The sequence below is a fragment of the Ruditapes philippinarum genome, unplaced genomic scaffold, assembly GCF_026571515.1.
Source record: "Ruditapes philippinarum isolate M1 unplaced genomic scaffold, ASM2657151v2 ctg4134_1_1_1_1, whole genome shotgun sequence".
NCBI lineage: Eukaryota > Metazoa > Mollusca > Bivalvia > Venerida > Veneridae > Ruditapes > Ruditapes philippinarum.
In genome coordinates, this window is record NW_026857240.1 from 223283 (window position 1) to 238179 (window position 14897).

The following is a 14897-nucleotide window of genomic DNA, read 5'->3' on the forward strand; positions in this document are numbered from 1 at the left end:
TCGAACAGATTCCTTGGTTCTTTTACATGCCCAGTGTATAGCACTGATACATGCGAGGATGACCTGGATTTCTTACCAGTACACCTCTAGTTAGGTGGGAAACACTGAAAGTTTCTGAAAAATTCCAAGAGTGTTACCAAGGGTCGAACCCGGAACCTCAGGAGTGACAGTCAGTGGTCTAACCAACTGAGCTAACACGCCACCTATTCAATGTTACTCTTTCTGTTTAAAAGAAACATATCTCTATCACTATTGCCACAAAGGTGGTACATGGAAGCCGTTATTTTCCCATGTGACTGAAATAAGTTCCACTATGTCGCCTTTTTATATGAGAAGTCTATAGCGAAACATAATAGTCGAGATCAGATTGACAATCGCGACTGAGGTGTGATTGCTCTCCTGTTAGTTTACAATCGCGACTTTTTTACCCTTTCTTTTACACCCATACTAAACGCTGGTTCTTTAACATTTTGGGCGACCTTTTAAAATAAGAGCGCCTTCAAAACTTCCGTCGTAAAGCGTCCTCGAGGAAAATAACGCTGTAAAAGGTTAACACAGTTTCTAAAAATATCCGGTTTAAAAGAACATGCTTGCTTTCTAAAAATCAAGAATGCTTAGTCACGTAGAACAATTTTCTCATCATTTTGGATGCAATTTTAATAAGAAATACCTCAATGCATATAATATTGCTAGAACTTTAACCAAATATCAACTCGAGCATTTTCTTTCACAAGGAGACACACCTTAAGTGGTTTCTCTTCCATAAAGTTAATGTTAGCCTTCTTAATCGTGCATGTAGCATTGTGCCAACATCACTTCTGGCTCATCACAAAAAATAAATCTAAGAGCTTTGTTAACAATAAATTACTTACATTTATATAAATGCGATCGAGTCATCGACAAGGTGCTGACGCCAGAGGCTTCGCAAATGTGATTGAGCCAATATTGAATAATAATAATAAAATTCATGAATTCAAAATTATATTGAGTTGATAGACGTTCTTTCATGAAACATACTAGTATTTAATTCCTCATGGCACGAAGTACATTTCGCCAAAGCAATGCAACACTATTTAAAAGTTACTGTTTGAATCAAAGAATGAATCTTCGAGGTGCCACACTGGCGTAAACCAATAAAAAAATGCGCATTGAAAGACCGAGTTCCAAACTAGAACTCCGCGAGTCGGATGTGTCGCCTTGTGAACAATATCATAATAGTAAGAAATGGCCAGGAAAAATGAAATATGAAAATTAACAAAGGTCAATAACTCAAAAAATAAGAAATGCAGAGCAGCAGTTTCTGTGCAATGCACGTCTTATCAATAAGATCTATCATCCTATGAAGTTTCAAGTCTAATTCATGAGAAATGGCCTGGACAAAAATAAAGTATGAAAATAAATAAAGGGTAATAACTCTAAAATAAGGAGTGCAGAGTACCGGGTCTTGTACACTGCACTTTTCCTTAATGAGATCTATCATCCTATGAAGTTTTAAGACCATAGCATTTATACTTTAGGAGAAGTGGCCTGGAAAAAAATAAAGTATGAAAATTTAGAAAGGGTAATAATTCATTAAAGAAATACAGAGTACCGGTTCTTGTGAACAGCACTTCTTCTTAATGAGATCTATCATCCTATGAAGTTTCATGTCCATAGCTTTTTTTACTTTAGGAGAAATGGCCTTGACAAAAATAAAGTATGAAAATAAAGAAAGGACAATAACTCAAAAAATAAGAAATGAAGTGAACCGGTTCTTGTACATTGCACTTCTTCTTAAAGAGATCTATCATCCATTGAAGTTTTTGTTCATAGCTTTTATACTTTAGGAGAAATGACCTGGACAAAAATAAAATATGAAAATTAACAAAGGGCAATAACTCAAATAATAAGAAATGCAAAGTACCGGTTCTTGTGCACTGCAATTCTTCTAAATGAGATCTATAATCCTATGAAGTTGCAAGTCCATAGCTTTTATAGATTAGGAGAAATGACCCGGACAAAAATAAGGTTTGAAAATTAACAAAGGGCAATAACTCAAAACTTAATAAAGTGCAGAGTACCAGTTCTTGTGCACTGCACTTCGTGTCATTATAAGTAGCATGCATCAATCCGACTTATAATGACTGACTTATGCTCCGGAGAAGCTTAAGGGGACGCCGACAACGACGAAGACGCCGATACCGCCGACAAAAGTAACCCCTATATGTCGCCTTTTTCAAAGCGACACAAAAAGGAACTCGAATTATCTAGATCAAATACATTATCTTTTGCAAATTTGATAGTCTACATCAACGAAAACATTAAAAGAACATTTTTCACTTAAAGTTCATATGACGTAAAATCTATAACATAGAGTACACACTTGGGAGTAACACATAGTTAACCTACATATTGAACTAGAGATATTAGAACAAAACTAATTTGTTATAAAACTCACAAATAGAACAATAGTAAAATAATATGATTGAATAAATTTTAATTTAGACACCAAAAAGTACAAAGCTATACTCAAATCTAGTTAAACTCCTTCTAGCTAGTTAACATACACCCCAGGTTTCGGACGAAGTAGTTATTATTAACAATGATGTGTAAAATTTATGTAAAGAATAACTGTTAATTCTATATTATAAGCTCATTTATACATATACATAAAGATTTAGTACATATAAAAAACAAGGCATATATAGTCATTCTTAAAGGAATTAAGTACTAAAGATTGTCGTTCATTGAACGCCGCCTTTTCTTGATGATCTTGTTTATCATATTTTATATATGTGCTGCAGATATACCTCCCTTTTCTATTGCACACCACATACGTATCATACAAGTCTGTACATAATACTAATTATTGTCTACTTCTACTTACAAGCATTTACATTGTATTTATGTTACAGCTCAAATACTATATAGATGGTAAATGCATGCCAGACAACACAGAGTTAACATCACTCAGATTTGGTAAATATGTGCATAAATGTTGTAATCAAACATATAAGAGTATAATAAAGGAAATAATATAGCTTAACTAATTTTTAATATTAAGAAAGCTACGAAAGTAATACACTGTATTTATAATAAACATGTAATCTGACATTTATAAACAATAACAGTGTAACATATCACGCACATAAAAAATCAATACTTAATAAAACTAAAATAAGGTGCTTTTCATATCTCCTACAAATGTATAATTTGATTACAAAATGGTAAGTAACAGGATAACATACAACCAATAGTTCGTATGATTTGAACTTTAACAGTATTGCAATTGATTTTTCGTAAGCTAAAGATGAGAAATTCAAAAGGGGGAAAACAACGTTAAAGAAGACCTTGCATTTCAATTCGGGTTTTGTAATCAGATGGAAAAGCAACTGCAGTTAGAACACGATAAATTTATGTTTACTTTAAAATAACTAAATAGTAGAACAAACTCACGTTACTTTAATTGGATGACATTAACCTTATATTGATCGTTGAAATTTCTAGAATAGAAAAAAAACAATCTAAAGACAGAAAGTGTATGATTAAAGTAAGTACTCAATAGATGATTAAAGTTATTACTCTTATGCTATTATTCCCTTTTTATTAACAACAAAAAAGTGTTATTACTTTTAGCAAAATAATGCGCATTAAGTTAAAATGTCTTTCTTTACCATCAATAAATAGTACATAATAAATCGTCCGACATCGGTAAGCTGCTATACTACAAAAAACCGCTCATTTACTGAAAAGTGTTCGCTCTTTCCTCTTTCTTCCCCACCATCCTCCTATTGAGACAATTCATGTGACACATGGGTCATACTGAATGTTTATTTGTTTCTTCACGTTAATTAAAAGGCATATTATGTTACATTTAGCAAATATATATCCGAGCATTTATGTCACATTTTGTTTGACCAATTTTATATCACTGTTCTGGACTTAGCTTTGTCCTCCTTTGTCACATTCTTGTTTGATACGTTGTTTATTAATACTTTTGATAACCATTCATAAAACGTCTTACATAGAGCTGTAAACTTCCAGACATGTTCAAACCTTACAATGTGTTATTTTCACGTCGACATTAATAAACTTGATCCCTGGGGAAGAGAAAATATAACAAATTTTATGTTTTTATCAACCGTTCACAAGGCTTACACATCATTTTCTCACAACGTAAGCTTTTGTGCAAAACAAACGGCCGGAACAGTCGATGATCAATGGTTCTAAAGAATGAGAATATAATCTTATTGATTTACACATTAATGTTAATGTTTACAAATACATTTGAATGAATCATTGCAAACATCTACATGCATGTCCATGTGCTGAATTTTAATAATTGTGCACATTGTGTTTACAAAAAGCAATACCAGTATTAACACGAACTTTTACCTTAATGTATTTTTACTTTCATACACCAAATATGGTTATTTTTATTTCTAAACGTGATGTTATTTACATACAATGTATGACTTAAAAATAAAATTTCGCACGGTCTGTTGTCAAGTCAAAGTGCAGCACTTTTAACATTGTAAGTGCTCTCAAAAACTACTCTATCCCAGAAGATTAACAAAAACGCATGTGTCTTCTCCGGTTTTCTCATCGACAGCTTTGACGACAATTTCAGTTCCACTGAATGTCATGGAGACGACAACTCGTCTGCCAGGGAGTTCGTCTGGATCCTTTAACTGGAGTTCGATCTCTCCAATATATATACATTCATCTATATATCTTATATCAATGTCTTCAGAAGCGTAAATAGGGAATCGTATTTTCTTCTGAAACTTATGAGATGTTCTATAACCCTTTTCTACTTGTTTCTCATTACATTTCACGGTTTGACCTCTTTCTACGTGTTTGCTAAATGTGCGGCATCTTTTGCCAGTAGCGGTAGTAGTTTGAAGATGCTCAGGATCAATTCCCTCTCTAAATTTGCTTGTAGTTCCAACTCCGTATGTATATTTCAAGACCCTCTCTCTAATAGATATCGGACTGTGCCCATAAACAAGAGCTCCTCTTAGAATAGTAGACGATGCACCGAGGGGTATTACAACGTCTATCCCTGGGAACGCTTCTCTTACTGCTTGTTGAAGCATAGGAGACTCAGAAAAACCGCCGACCATCAAAATGGATGTTATCTTCCTTACGTTTTCATCTCGAAGAAGGCTTGTGACATGCCCGATAGTTTTTCCTATAGAATGCTCGAAAAGGCTCTTGAAGAGACTGGCGGACATTTTCATCTTGTCTCCGCCAAACTCAATATCACTTGCATACTTTGAAGCTTCAATGGCATCCAATAGCTTTCCTTTAGTGACTCTTTCAAATGTGTTGCTGAACGAAAGAGGAAATTTCATATTTACACGAGCAGTCTTTTCCGGTGCAACAGCTCGCTTTTTCACTTCAAAATCTCGCCAGAGGTCAAGCCAGTCCTCTGTCTCTGTTCGTTTAAAAACGTCATAAACCTTTTGCCCAGCTAGGTCAATGAGAAGGTTTTCAAACGCTTTATCAACAAGCATTCCTCCCCATCCACCACCACTTGCGGACTGGATCTCTTTAACGCTGTTCTCACTGACAACCTCGTGTACCGTTATATCTATTGTTCCGCCTAAAAAGAGGAGAATGAATAAGAAAAAATAAGTCAGTAATATCTGTTGGAAACATTTTTTGAAATTACTCTACCAAATCAGAATTAGAAATACAAAACGTTTGCAAATTGTCAAAAAAAATATCATTAGTTTTTTTAAATTACAACCATCATCCTTATAGTATTTTTTTTTGATTCTTCAATAATTCATATGATGATTTTAATTACTTAAAACCAAATCATAAATATATGTTTTTGAAAATATGAAAATACGAAGAGTGCTCAAATATAAAAGCATCTAGAATGTTATATCATTCAACATTGCGAAAAACACGAGTAAATGAAGGTTGTCGGTTACATGTCACCCTATTCATTAAAATCTGTTTACGTTAACTGGGTTTATATCTCACTATACATGGTCTACCCTAATACTTTAATACAATAATGTTTAGTAGATCAGAGAATGCCATTAAATTACGGTCTTCAATTACGAATCGTTGTCTCCTTTGCAAAGATTGTAAAGACATTTTTTTTTAAATTTGTTCTGGCCAAAATGAAATGTCTTTTTTCTTCAGTTATTCGTTGGTTTGATAAATTCAAGTAAGCGTTGATTTCGGCTAAAGATGCACCTCATGGCCGTCAGCCTTAAACAGCAACGTCTGTCAAGAGGGTTGTTAAAGTGAAAGATATAGTACATAACGATGCAAGATACACTTAAAGGCAAAAAGCTAGTATCGCTGGGATATCATTCGGGGCAGCTGATACCATTTATCAAACGTGATTAGAAAATTATATAATGAGAATTATATGTGCTAGATGAATTCCCCATTTGCTGACGGATGTACAGAAAAGGATCGAATTCAATGCACTAAGTTGTTGCCAAAAGTATCAAAACTATAATGCACGGTCTTTTGCAAATGTCTCACTTGTAACGAAATATGGGTTCATTCTTATGAGCCAAACACCAAAACAAGATTTAGGCTTCAAAGTCTGGCAACAGACCATGCCTTGCAAAAGGGACCATCAGTAAAAAGAAGGTAGTGAATGTCATTTTCTTGACAACTAAAGGTCCTGCCATTCAGGTTGCTGTTTTTAAAGACGAATCTGTTCATGCAATATTTTGCAAGACAAAGGGTCATCGAAAATTAAACAAATACTTTCGAAAACCAGCAACAGGTTTGGCCAATGTTAGATTGCTGTATAATAATGTATCACCGCACAAGGCGTCTTTAGTGTAAGACATTCTGCAGAAAACAGTCGTTTTGCCCCCCCCCCCAATCCTCATTATTCGTCTGACCTTGCCCATTGTGACTTCTTTTTGTTTCCAAAGCTAAAAAATACATTTCAGACTAAACATTTCTTCAGTGCAAATACATCTGTTCTGCAATATTCCAGTGTTTTCATAGTATACCTAAAAGACTTCGAAAATGCCTTCAAAGCGGAGACTGAAACCTTGTATATTGTATTTCTGTTGGAGATGATTAAAACTTAAGTTAAACCTATGAAGAATAAAAATTTATTTAATTAGATGCATTTTTATTTGAACACTCCTCGTAAAGAAGAATAAAGGTAGATACATCATTATTAACCATTCAACTTGACACAAACGTGCTGGTTTTTTTTTAAACCTAAACGAGTTATGAAATATGAAAATAATGAGGTAATTAGACGGTTTTGCATATATGAAACATATAGCTTTTACAGCCCAAGTGAAACTGATTTCGCAATACAACCTAATTTTTCAAATTACAACTTTTGTCTTTTTTGTTTTCGATGTAAAATTAGTTATTAACGTTCCCTCATTACAAATGATTTAGGTTTTACGAATATTGTTGTTTGCCCAATAAACCCTCAGATCTCGTTTGTTTTATATATTAACTAGTTCGATTCCATTGCTTTTGTGTAAATTCTTTTAAACCTTAATATGTATTTTAACAAGTTTTATCAGTTATATGATAACATTGTTATATTATCATGCCAAGCTTGACAATTATACACATATAACGAAATATTAAAACATCAGTATTTTATTATTGTATGATATATTTGTTTTGTTGTCGGGAGTTATAATAATCAAGTAGGCTTCAAAAAATAGTGATATAACACAAGATGTAAATTAATTATCCTAAAATCCCTAACATGGAGACGCTGGCTAGACATGTTACTGAGCATGCGCAAAATGTATAAAATTTTAAACTAGCTAACAGTATATATTACTACATTTAACTGGAATTCGTCATGAAAGAATAAAGAATAAATGAGTGAGCAGTTTGACTTCTGTGAAAATGGTAAGCAATGATCATTATAAAAACATACAGTAAAAAAGTAAGTAATGGAACATAAATTTGGAATTATTAACATCGGCCAAGAATCATTGTTGATCTAGTTAAGGAATCATTGTACATGTAGTACAAACTGTGAATTTCATAAAACAAACTAGATAGAATAAAAATTCAGTGCAAAACACAAGATAAAAATCATTTATTGTAAATTGACGGGATCTGATGTTTCGATCAATATTAACATTAATTACCATACCTCCTGCATCGAGAACCATGTATCTAGTACCGACAGGCATCTTCGCTATTGAAGTGTTTCCACCAGAAATGGTTGTGTCCACCGATAGATGGCGGCAGAATATCGATGCTGCTTCTGGTTCAAGTGCAATCGTCAAGTTACTTGTTAAAAGGCCAGCCTTTAATGATATTTTGTTGTGTGTTATTTCAATAATATTCAAAATGATACTATCGATATATTTTATAATGCATTTAAATATAAATCACATAATCAAACAGCAAAAAGTGTAATTGAAAAGGAAAGGTAACAATTATACATTTGTTTACATTCGAGATTGTACGCATAACAAAAATTTTAATACGGTAGAGAAATATAACCTGTACAGCCGCTTCTCTCATAAATTGTTTGGCAGCATCTGTCCATATTGCTGGGACAGTAAGTATCCAGTGGACTTCATCTTTTCCAATAGCGGATGTTAGTTTATCTTTTACATTCTTCATCATATCCCCAACTAAGAATTCTATTGCCATGGCAAACACGTTTAACGCATTCATCGATTTTCCCATTTCATCTTCTATGGTCATTTTACGGTCCAGATTCTGGTGTATAAAAATGAAATCTCTTTAACATTGAATTTCCCTCAATAAGTCCGAAAACCATATGTGTGGGCCATATTCAGTGAACATAACATGTAACATTGTAACATAGTTGCAGTTCCACTCGCCTGTAGGCCTATAGTTCCAATGATTTAAATCATCGTTATTGTTCCAATATTAATATCTAATGTGAAGAATGAATTTAATGCTTTAATAAAGGCTGATGTATAGAAGATTATAGGGATCTTGTAAACACCGACTGTAGATACAGACCGGATTATCAAGCTCACGGCCGTAACGCCCTTTTCTTATAGTAGTATGAATTCACAAATCCATTCATAACGTCAAAATGACGTCATTCTGAGAACGTAATTCATTCATAAAAGGCACCCGAGAATGACGTCATTTAAAGCGCGCTTCTTTGTCTGTCATGGGGAGGGGAGAGGACCGGTGTAAACGTTAGATAATCCTGTCTGATATGCAAGAATCTGTTTTGGCACGTAAAATGTGTGTGTGATAACATCTGTATACTGATCCCATTTGCGAAAAATGTCATCAACTTTAAAAACATAAAACATTAAAACAACTTTTTGTTGAATTTTTGATTCAAAAACTCTAGTTTGATAGAAAATGGTTTGAATAAAAAGATTTACCCAAACAACAAAATCTTTAATTCAGTCAATGCTGTACATATAGTAATTGTACTGTTGTTTACGTTAACATAAAATAGGCAATTACTGCAACCTACTAATGAATACTGTAATCCGTTTGGACAATCGTGATTTTTTTTATTTAGTCTCACTGTCTGTACCAGCGATGCACGATGGTACGATGGTGAAAACGCGATAGCACGATGGAACGATGGTGAAAACACGATGGTACGATGATGAAAACGCGATGGTACGATGGTGAAATCGCGTTGGCGCGATAGCACGATGGTGAAACGCGATGTTACGTCGCGCTTTCACCATCGTACCATCGCGCTTTCACCATCGTACCATCGCGTTTTCATCATCGTATCATCGCGTTTTCACCATCTTGCCATCGCGCTTTCACCATCGCACGATCGCGTTTTCACTATCGCACCATTGCGTTTTCACCATCGTACCATCGCGTTTTCACCACCGTATCATCGCGTTTTCACCATCGTGCCATTGCGTTTGCTACATCTTACCATCGCGTTTTCACCATCGTGCCATCGTCTTCCGGTGGTCATGCGCAATGGTACATCATCAATGCATGCCTCCTTATTATTAAACCCGCACCCATTCTATTTTCGCATCTTTGAGATCTTAGTATTTTAAACATGGAAAATAACAAAGGGCAATCGCTCAAAAATTTAAGAAAATAAATTTGTCATCCTTGTGCACTGTAATTTCAAGTTGATATCTTCAATACAGCAAAAGAAAAAATGCAAACATATATTTAGCATATACATGTATAAGCATATATTAAATAGTTTTTGATCTATATACAGGATAATAACATATATGAAAAATTTAATATAAAGACAACAGGTTTTATTATATATAACTCAAATGAATTAATAAGTAAGTATTCTAAACTTGTTTTACTATCTGCCGTATCAGAATCTGAAATCTTTCTGTATGTGTACTGGTCATACTGACCGAAAGGCGATGGTACGATGGCGCGGTGGCACGATGGTGAAAAGATGATGGCACGATGGTGAAAACGCGATGTTAAGATGGTGGAAACGCGATGGCACGATGATAAAAAACGATGGTGTGATGGTACGATGGTGAGAGCGCGATGGCACGATGGTGAAAACGCGATGGTACGATGGTGAAAGCGCGATTGTACGCTGACGAAAAAGCGATGGCACGATGGTGAAAGCGCGATGGTACGATGGTGAAAACGCGATGGCTCGATGTTAAAAGCGCGATTGTATGATGTTGAAAAAACGATGGCGCGATGGTACGATGGTGAAAACGCGATATAACATCGCGTTTTCACCATCGTACCATCGTGACATCGCGATTTCACCATCGTACCATCGTGTTTGCACCATCGTACCATCGTGTTTTCATCATCGTGTCAACGAACCATCGCGTTTTCACCATCGTTCCATCGTGCAACGCCGGTAGGAACGAAATATAAAATCACGAGTGTCCAAACGGAACACCGCACTAGTTAATCTATAAAACATGAAAAGGAAGATTAAGAGTGAAATGCGACATTCAATGAACGCATAGTTATATCAAACTAAAGAACTTATTAGATTCTCAATCAATTACCTAGATGAGCTATCTTATGCTTGTTTTATGCTGACAACTGTTCAATTTATATGTTGAAGGACATGCATTTCAAATTTATCTGCAAAATTTGAGTTCATAAATTACTGAGGTTTATATTAAATTTGTGGATTGTGGTTTAATAATACTCTTATGGACACTGGACATTAATTATAAGACTTATGTATTACCTTTGGTACTAGAAAATCATGACCAATGCTTACCTCACCAAGTTTCTTGTTGAGTGCCATTTTAAATCTTCTAAAGTAATAATATTCTTTGTGGGCTCCTGTGTCGGTAAGTTCTCTGTATTGGTTTTCAGCATCATATCCAAAAGCTTCAAGTGTCTTTCCATCTGACTTTATCAACAAACACGTGGGTGCTTTTTCTGTTACCAGAATCCCAGACCCTGAGTGCCATTGTTTGACCGACGCTCTTGTCGGATCCGTCTGAAAATCATGCAGGAAGGAGAAAGCCCAGCCAGAATATGTTGTGCCGAAGTCTATTGCTCCGACGAGCAAGTCTCTTGTAGCCTTAGGGAAACAACATACAAAGATGTAAAAGAAATATCTAAGCCAACAAATTGTGTTGAAATATGTATTCTTGTTAAGATACAGTACACTTGTAAAGCTAATGTAAATCACCGAAATAAGACGTTGAAATCACGGAACAACTAAATATTTTAGGAAATGTGATAACCTTCAAGAGAATTAATGATCTCAATGATCCTGAAAAACACTAAAATCAATTCACGCATGTATGCAGTAATCCTTCCTTTAATACATGAAAAACAATGTTTTATTCAGATAGTCCAAAAACAGTCTAAGAATTAATTAAACATTAGGAAAAATTGCGGTGTTGTCTGTAGAAAACACACACCATGCCAAATGACCTTCCTTTTAAATAACCAGGAAGATAATTGTCAAATTCGTTTTCAATGAATTTACGCCATGAAATATTGGAGTACAGCCAATATTAGAATCATAAATCCCACAATCAGATAGAAAATGTCAATTTAGTTCCATTTTAAGAAATGTTTAATTTACGTGACATTATAACTACCAAATATCATTGTAAATAGGTATGGATAAGAGTTTTTATTAAGACGACCGTAGGAAGTCTTACCAAACTCTTACCCGTATAACTGCAAATCGGCTCTAACAACTCGATATCAGCAAAGGGGAGGAACTGTTACACAAGAGATGGAGCGCATATAATAACTTTTCAGGAGTTCTTGTGATAACTGTCACGAGGTTCGTCGGAAAACTTTTGTATTTAGTACAGAAACACTTGTCAAAAATGGTCATTTTCATCTAAAAAAATGAGTTGTAGGTGCTAAATTTAACGATTAAGTTTTACCTAACATCTTGCATTATGTGACTAATAGTAATTTATAGTCCATTTTTCAGCACCTCTTGTTTAAAATCTGGTAGTTTTGAATAAAATTATTTGCTAATTCGCACATATTGACCTGTTCATTTGTGAACAAAGTTATCATATGAACTCCATCCCTGGTGTAACAGTTCCTCTCACTTGATCAGAAATGTCTACTCTTTGATTAAGCGTCACATTGTTTTTCCCAGTCACGTACAAAACACACTTCCTTAGGTCTACATGTAGAAGAGGTCAATTACATAATCTGGCATGTAAAACGATGAGTTCTCGAGCCAAAAGACAAAATTACGCAAAAGGTGTAGAACTTATTTAAATGGTGGGCCATTTTCAGTTTGACTCCAATGATTATATTGATTATAAAAGACAGAATTCCAAAGAACACATTTTTCTTAGAGTTAAAAGGATATCAAAAAGTTAATGTGTACGAGCTCCACGTGTTATATCTATATAATAAATGTGAATGTATCCTCATATTGCTACAGTATTATCAGCCTCTTTAGAAACATTTGACCTCGACTATAATGAAAATCTGCCAATCACAAATATCAATATCAGCACTGGCCTCTTCATTAATAAAGCGGCTACACTAATCGCTACCGGGTTAAAGCCAATTTGCAATTATCAACTAATAAGTCAAAGAATTAATCAAACAAAAGAATTATGATATAGTTTTTAAAACGAAAATACATACCATCATAAATGATCCTCTTAGTCTCAAAGTCACTTTTAAACAACCAGGAAGGTAAATGTCATAAACGATTTCCATGAATGTACGTGTTCAAACAGTTTTTCTTTATCATATATTGGTAAACAGCCAGTATGTTTCACATTTGAATAGATAATTTTAAATATCATTTTACCACAATCAGGTTACATTTGTAGATAAAAGGTACTAATGCAAATGAGCCTTAATTAAACATTTACATTGGTAGATTGTTAACAAACGTCAAGTCTGATTATTTAAGAAGTCGGCTCTATCGGACAATCCATTACATCATAAATAAATAAGAATAGAAATGCGCGACTCGATAAGTGATTTATATATATATGAGCGGCCAAATTGGTAAAAGAAATAGAACCGACGATCAGATTGCCAAGAACAACATTGTTTTGACAGTCATGTCGAGTTCAATCTCACTTCGGGAAGCAGCAACGTATGAAGTACCCCAATCGACTTTGTTCGACAAAGTCAACAATAGTACTCCGTTAGCTCCATCATCGAGAACTTTAATTACTGCAGCTGAGAAACAAAAACTTGTTGAGCTGAAAACTTACACATGTTGACCAACATTCTTGTAAACTTTCAGGACTACAGGTCAATTCTTGGTGAGCTATGCATTAAAAAGTTGACAATTTACAACTTATGATAAGGAAGGGGCAGTAACTCTAACAAAACTTAAAAAATCCACACGCAAAACCTAAGATGTACAGCTTCACAGTGATGTTGATTATCAATCCAGTAAAGTTTCTTGATTTTAACTCAAGATCATACATCACAACATTTTGGAATGGTTTTTACTAAGTTAAGTGCAATTACTTTACAAATATACAATAAATCTACAATAAAACCCCAAGGTGTACAACTACAAAAGCTGATCAACATCTCCGTAAATTTTTATGACTCTAGGTCAAACACCTTTTGAGCTACACACGAGTTTTTACTTAATCAAGGGTTAATAATTCTAGAAATAATAAATAAATCCACAAGCCAAAACCCTAGTGCACAACCAACTGCACAAGCTGACCAACATTCCCATAAAATTCTTCACTCTAGGGCAAATACTTTTTGAGCTACCTGCGACAAAAATTGAAAATTGCTAAAATTTTTACCAAGTCAAGGTCAAGGAAAATCACCAGGTGCACAATTCTCTATGTTGGACAACATAACTGTTAAGTTTTTTGACTCTATGTCACATACTGAGCTACGCGCGACACAAGTTGAAAATTGCAAATTTTTACTAACTCAATGGCAATAACTCTACAAATATTGAAAATAAATCCACATGTAAACCTCTAGGTGCAAAACTACACATGCTGACCAATATTTCTCAATACTTTTTGAGCTACGTGCGACACAAATTGTAAAATGAAAATTTTTACTAAGTCAATGGCCATTAGGCCTACTCTGATAAAACAGAAAGTTAGACAAGTAAAACACCAGGTGCATGATCTTAGGTCAAATACTTTTTAAGCGAAGTGCGACGCAACATTAGAACGGACGGACGAACAATGGTAAATCTTAATCCCCCATAGAGAGTGCACAAAAATAGTGGATTCTCTTGAAAAGCGTAAATACCGGATCCCATCTTCTATTGATGATGACAGCGTAGATCTGTCAGACGCATAAGAGGATGAAGCTCTTGTATTGCACTAAATGTGTATATCCATGGGACGATAACTGTGGTGAAGACAGTGAACACGTAAGTTTACACCATCCAGTGCGAGGTTGTCAATAATAGCCGTGTTAAACACGTATAGTTAAAGACCAATGAGAATCAAGCTTACAAAAAGAATCGTTAAAGATAAAACGGAAAGAAAGTCGACAGGCTATCGTCATTAATTAAATATTTC

General features: G+C 34.5%; 1 protein-coding gene across 1 annotated transcript; it reads right to left on the reverse strand.

Moving 5' to 3' along the window:
• Window positions 1-661: 661 nt before the first annotated feature.
• LOC132749150 (heat shock 70 kDa protein 12B-like) lies at window positions 662-13116 on the reverse strand. The gene is made up of 5 exons (XM_060738845.1): window positions 13018-13116; window positions 11156-11464; window positions 8461-8682; window positions 8105-8261; window positions 662-5587 (listed from the first exon to the last, which is right to left on the reverse strand). Exons 1-5 carry the CDS (start codon window positions 13090-13092, stop codon window positions 4536-4538), a joined length of 1815 nt encoding a protein of 604 aa, XP_060594828.1. The 5' UTR covers window positions 13093-13116; the 3' UTR covers window positions 662-4535.
• Window positions 13117-14897: the final 1781 nt, after the last annotated feature.

Coding starts and splice junctions, on each gene's coding strand:
- LOC132749150 (XM_060738845.1), bottom strand. CDS start 13,092: ATGGAAATCGTTTATGACATTTACCTTCCTGGTTGTTTAAAAGTGACT. Junction 11,465..13,017: donor TAAGAGGATCATTTATGATG/GTATGTATTTTC, acceptor TGTTTCCCTAAG/GCTACAAGAGACTTGCTCGT. Junction 5,588..8,104: donor CATGGTTCTCGATGCAGGAG/GTATGGTAATTA, acceptor TCCTCTTTTTAG/GCGGAACAATAGATATAACG.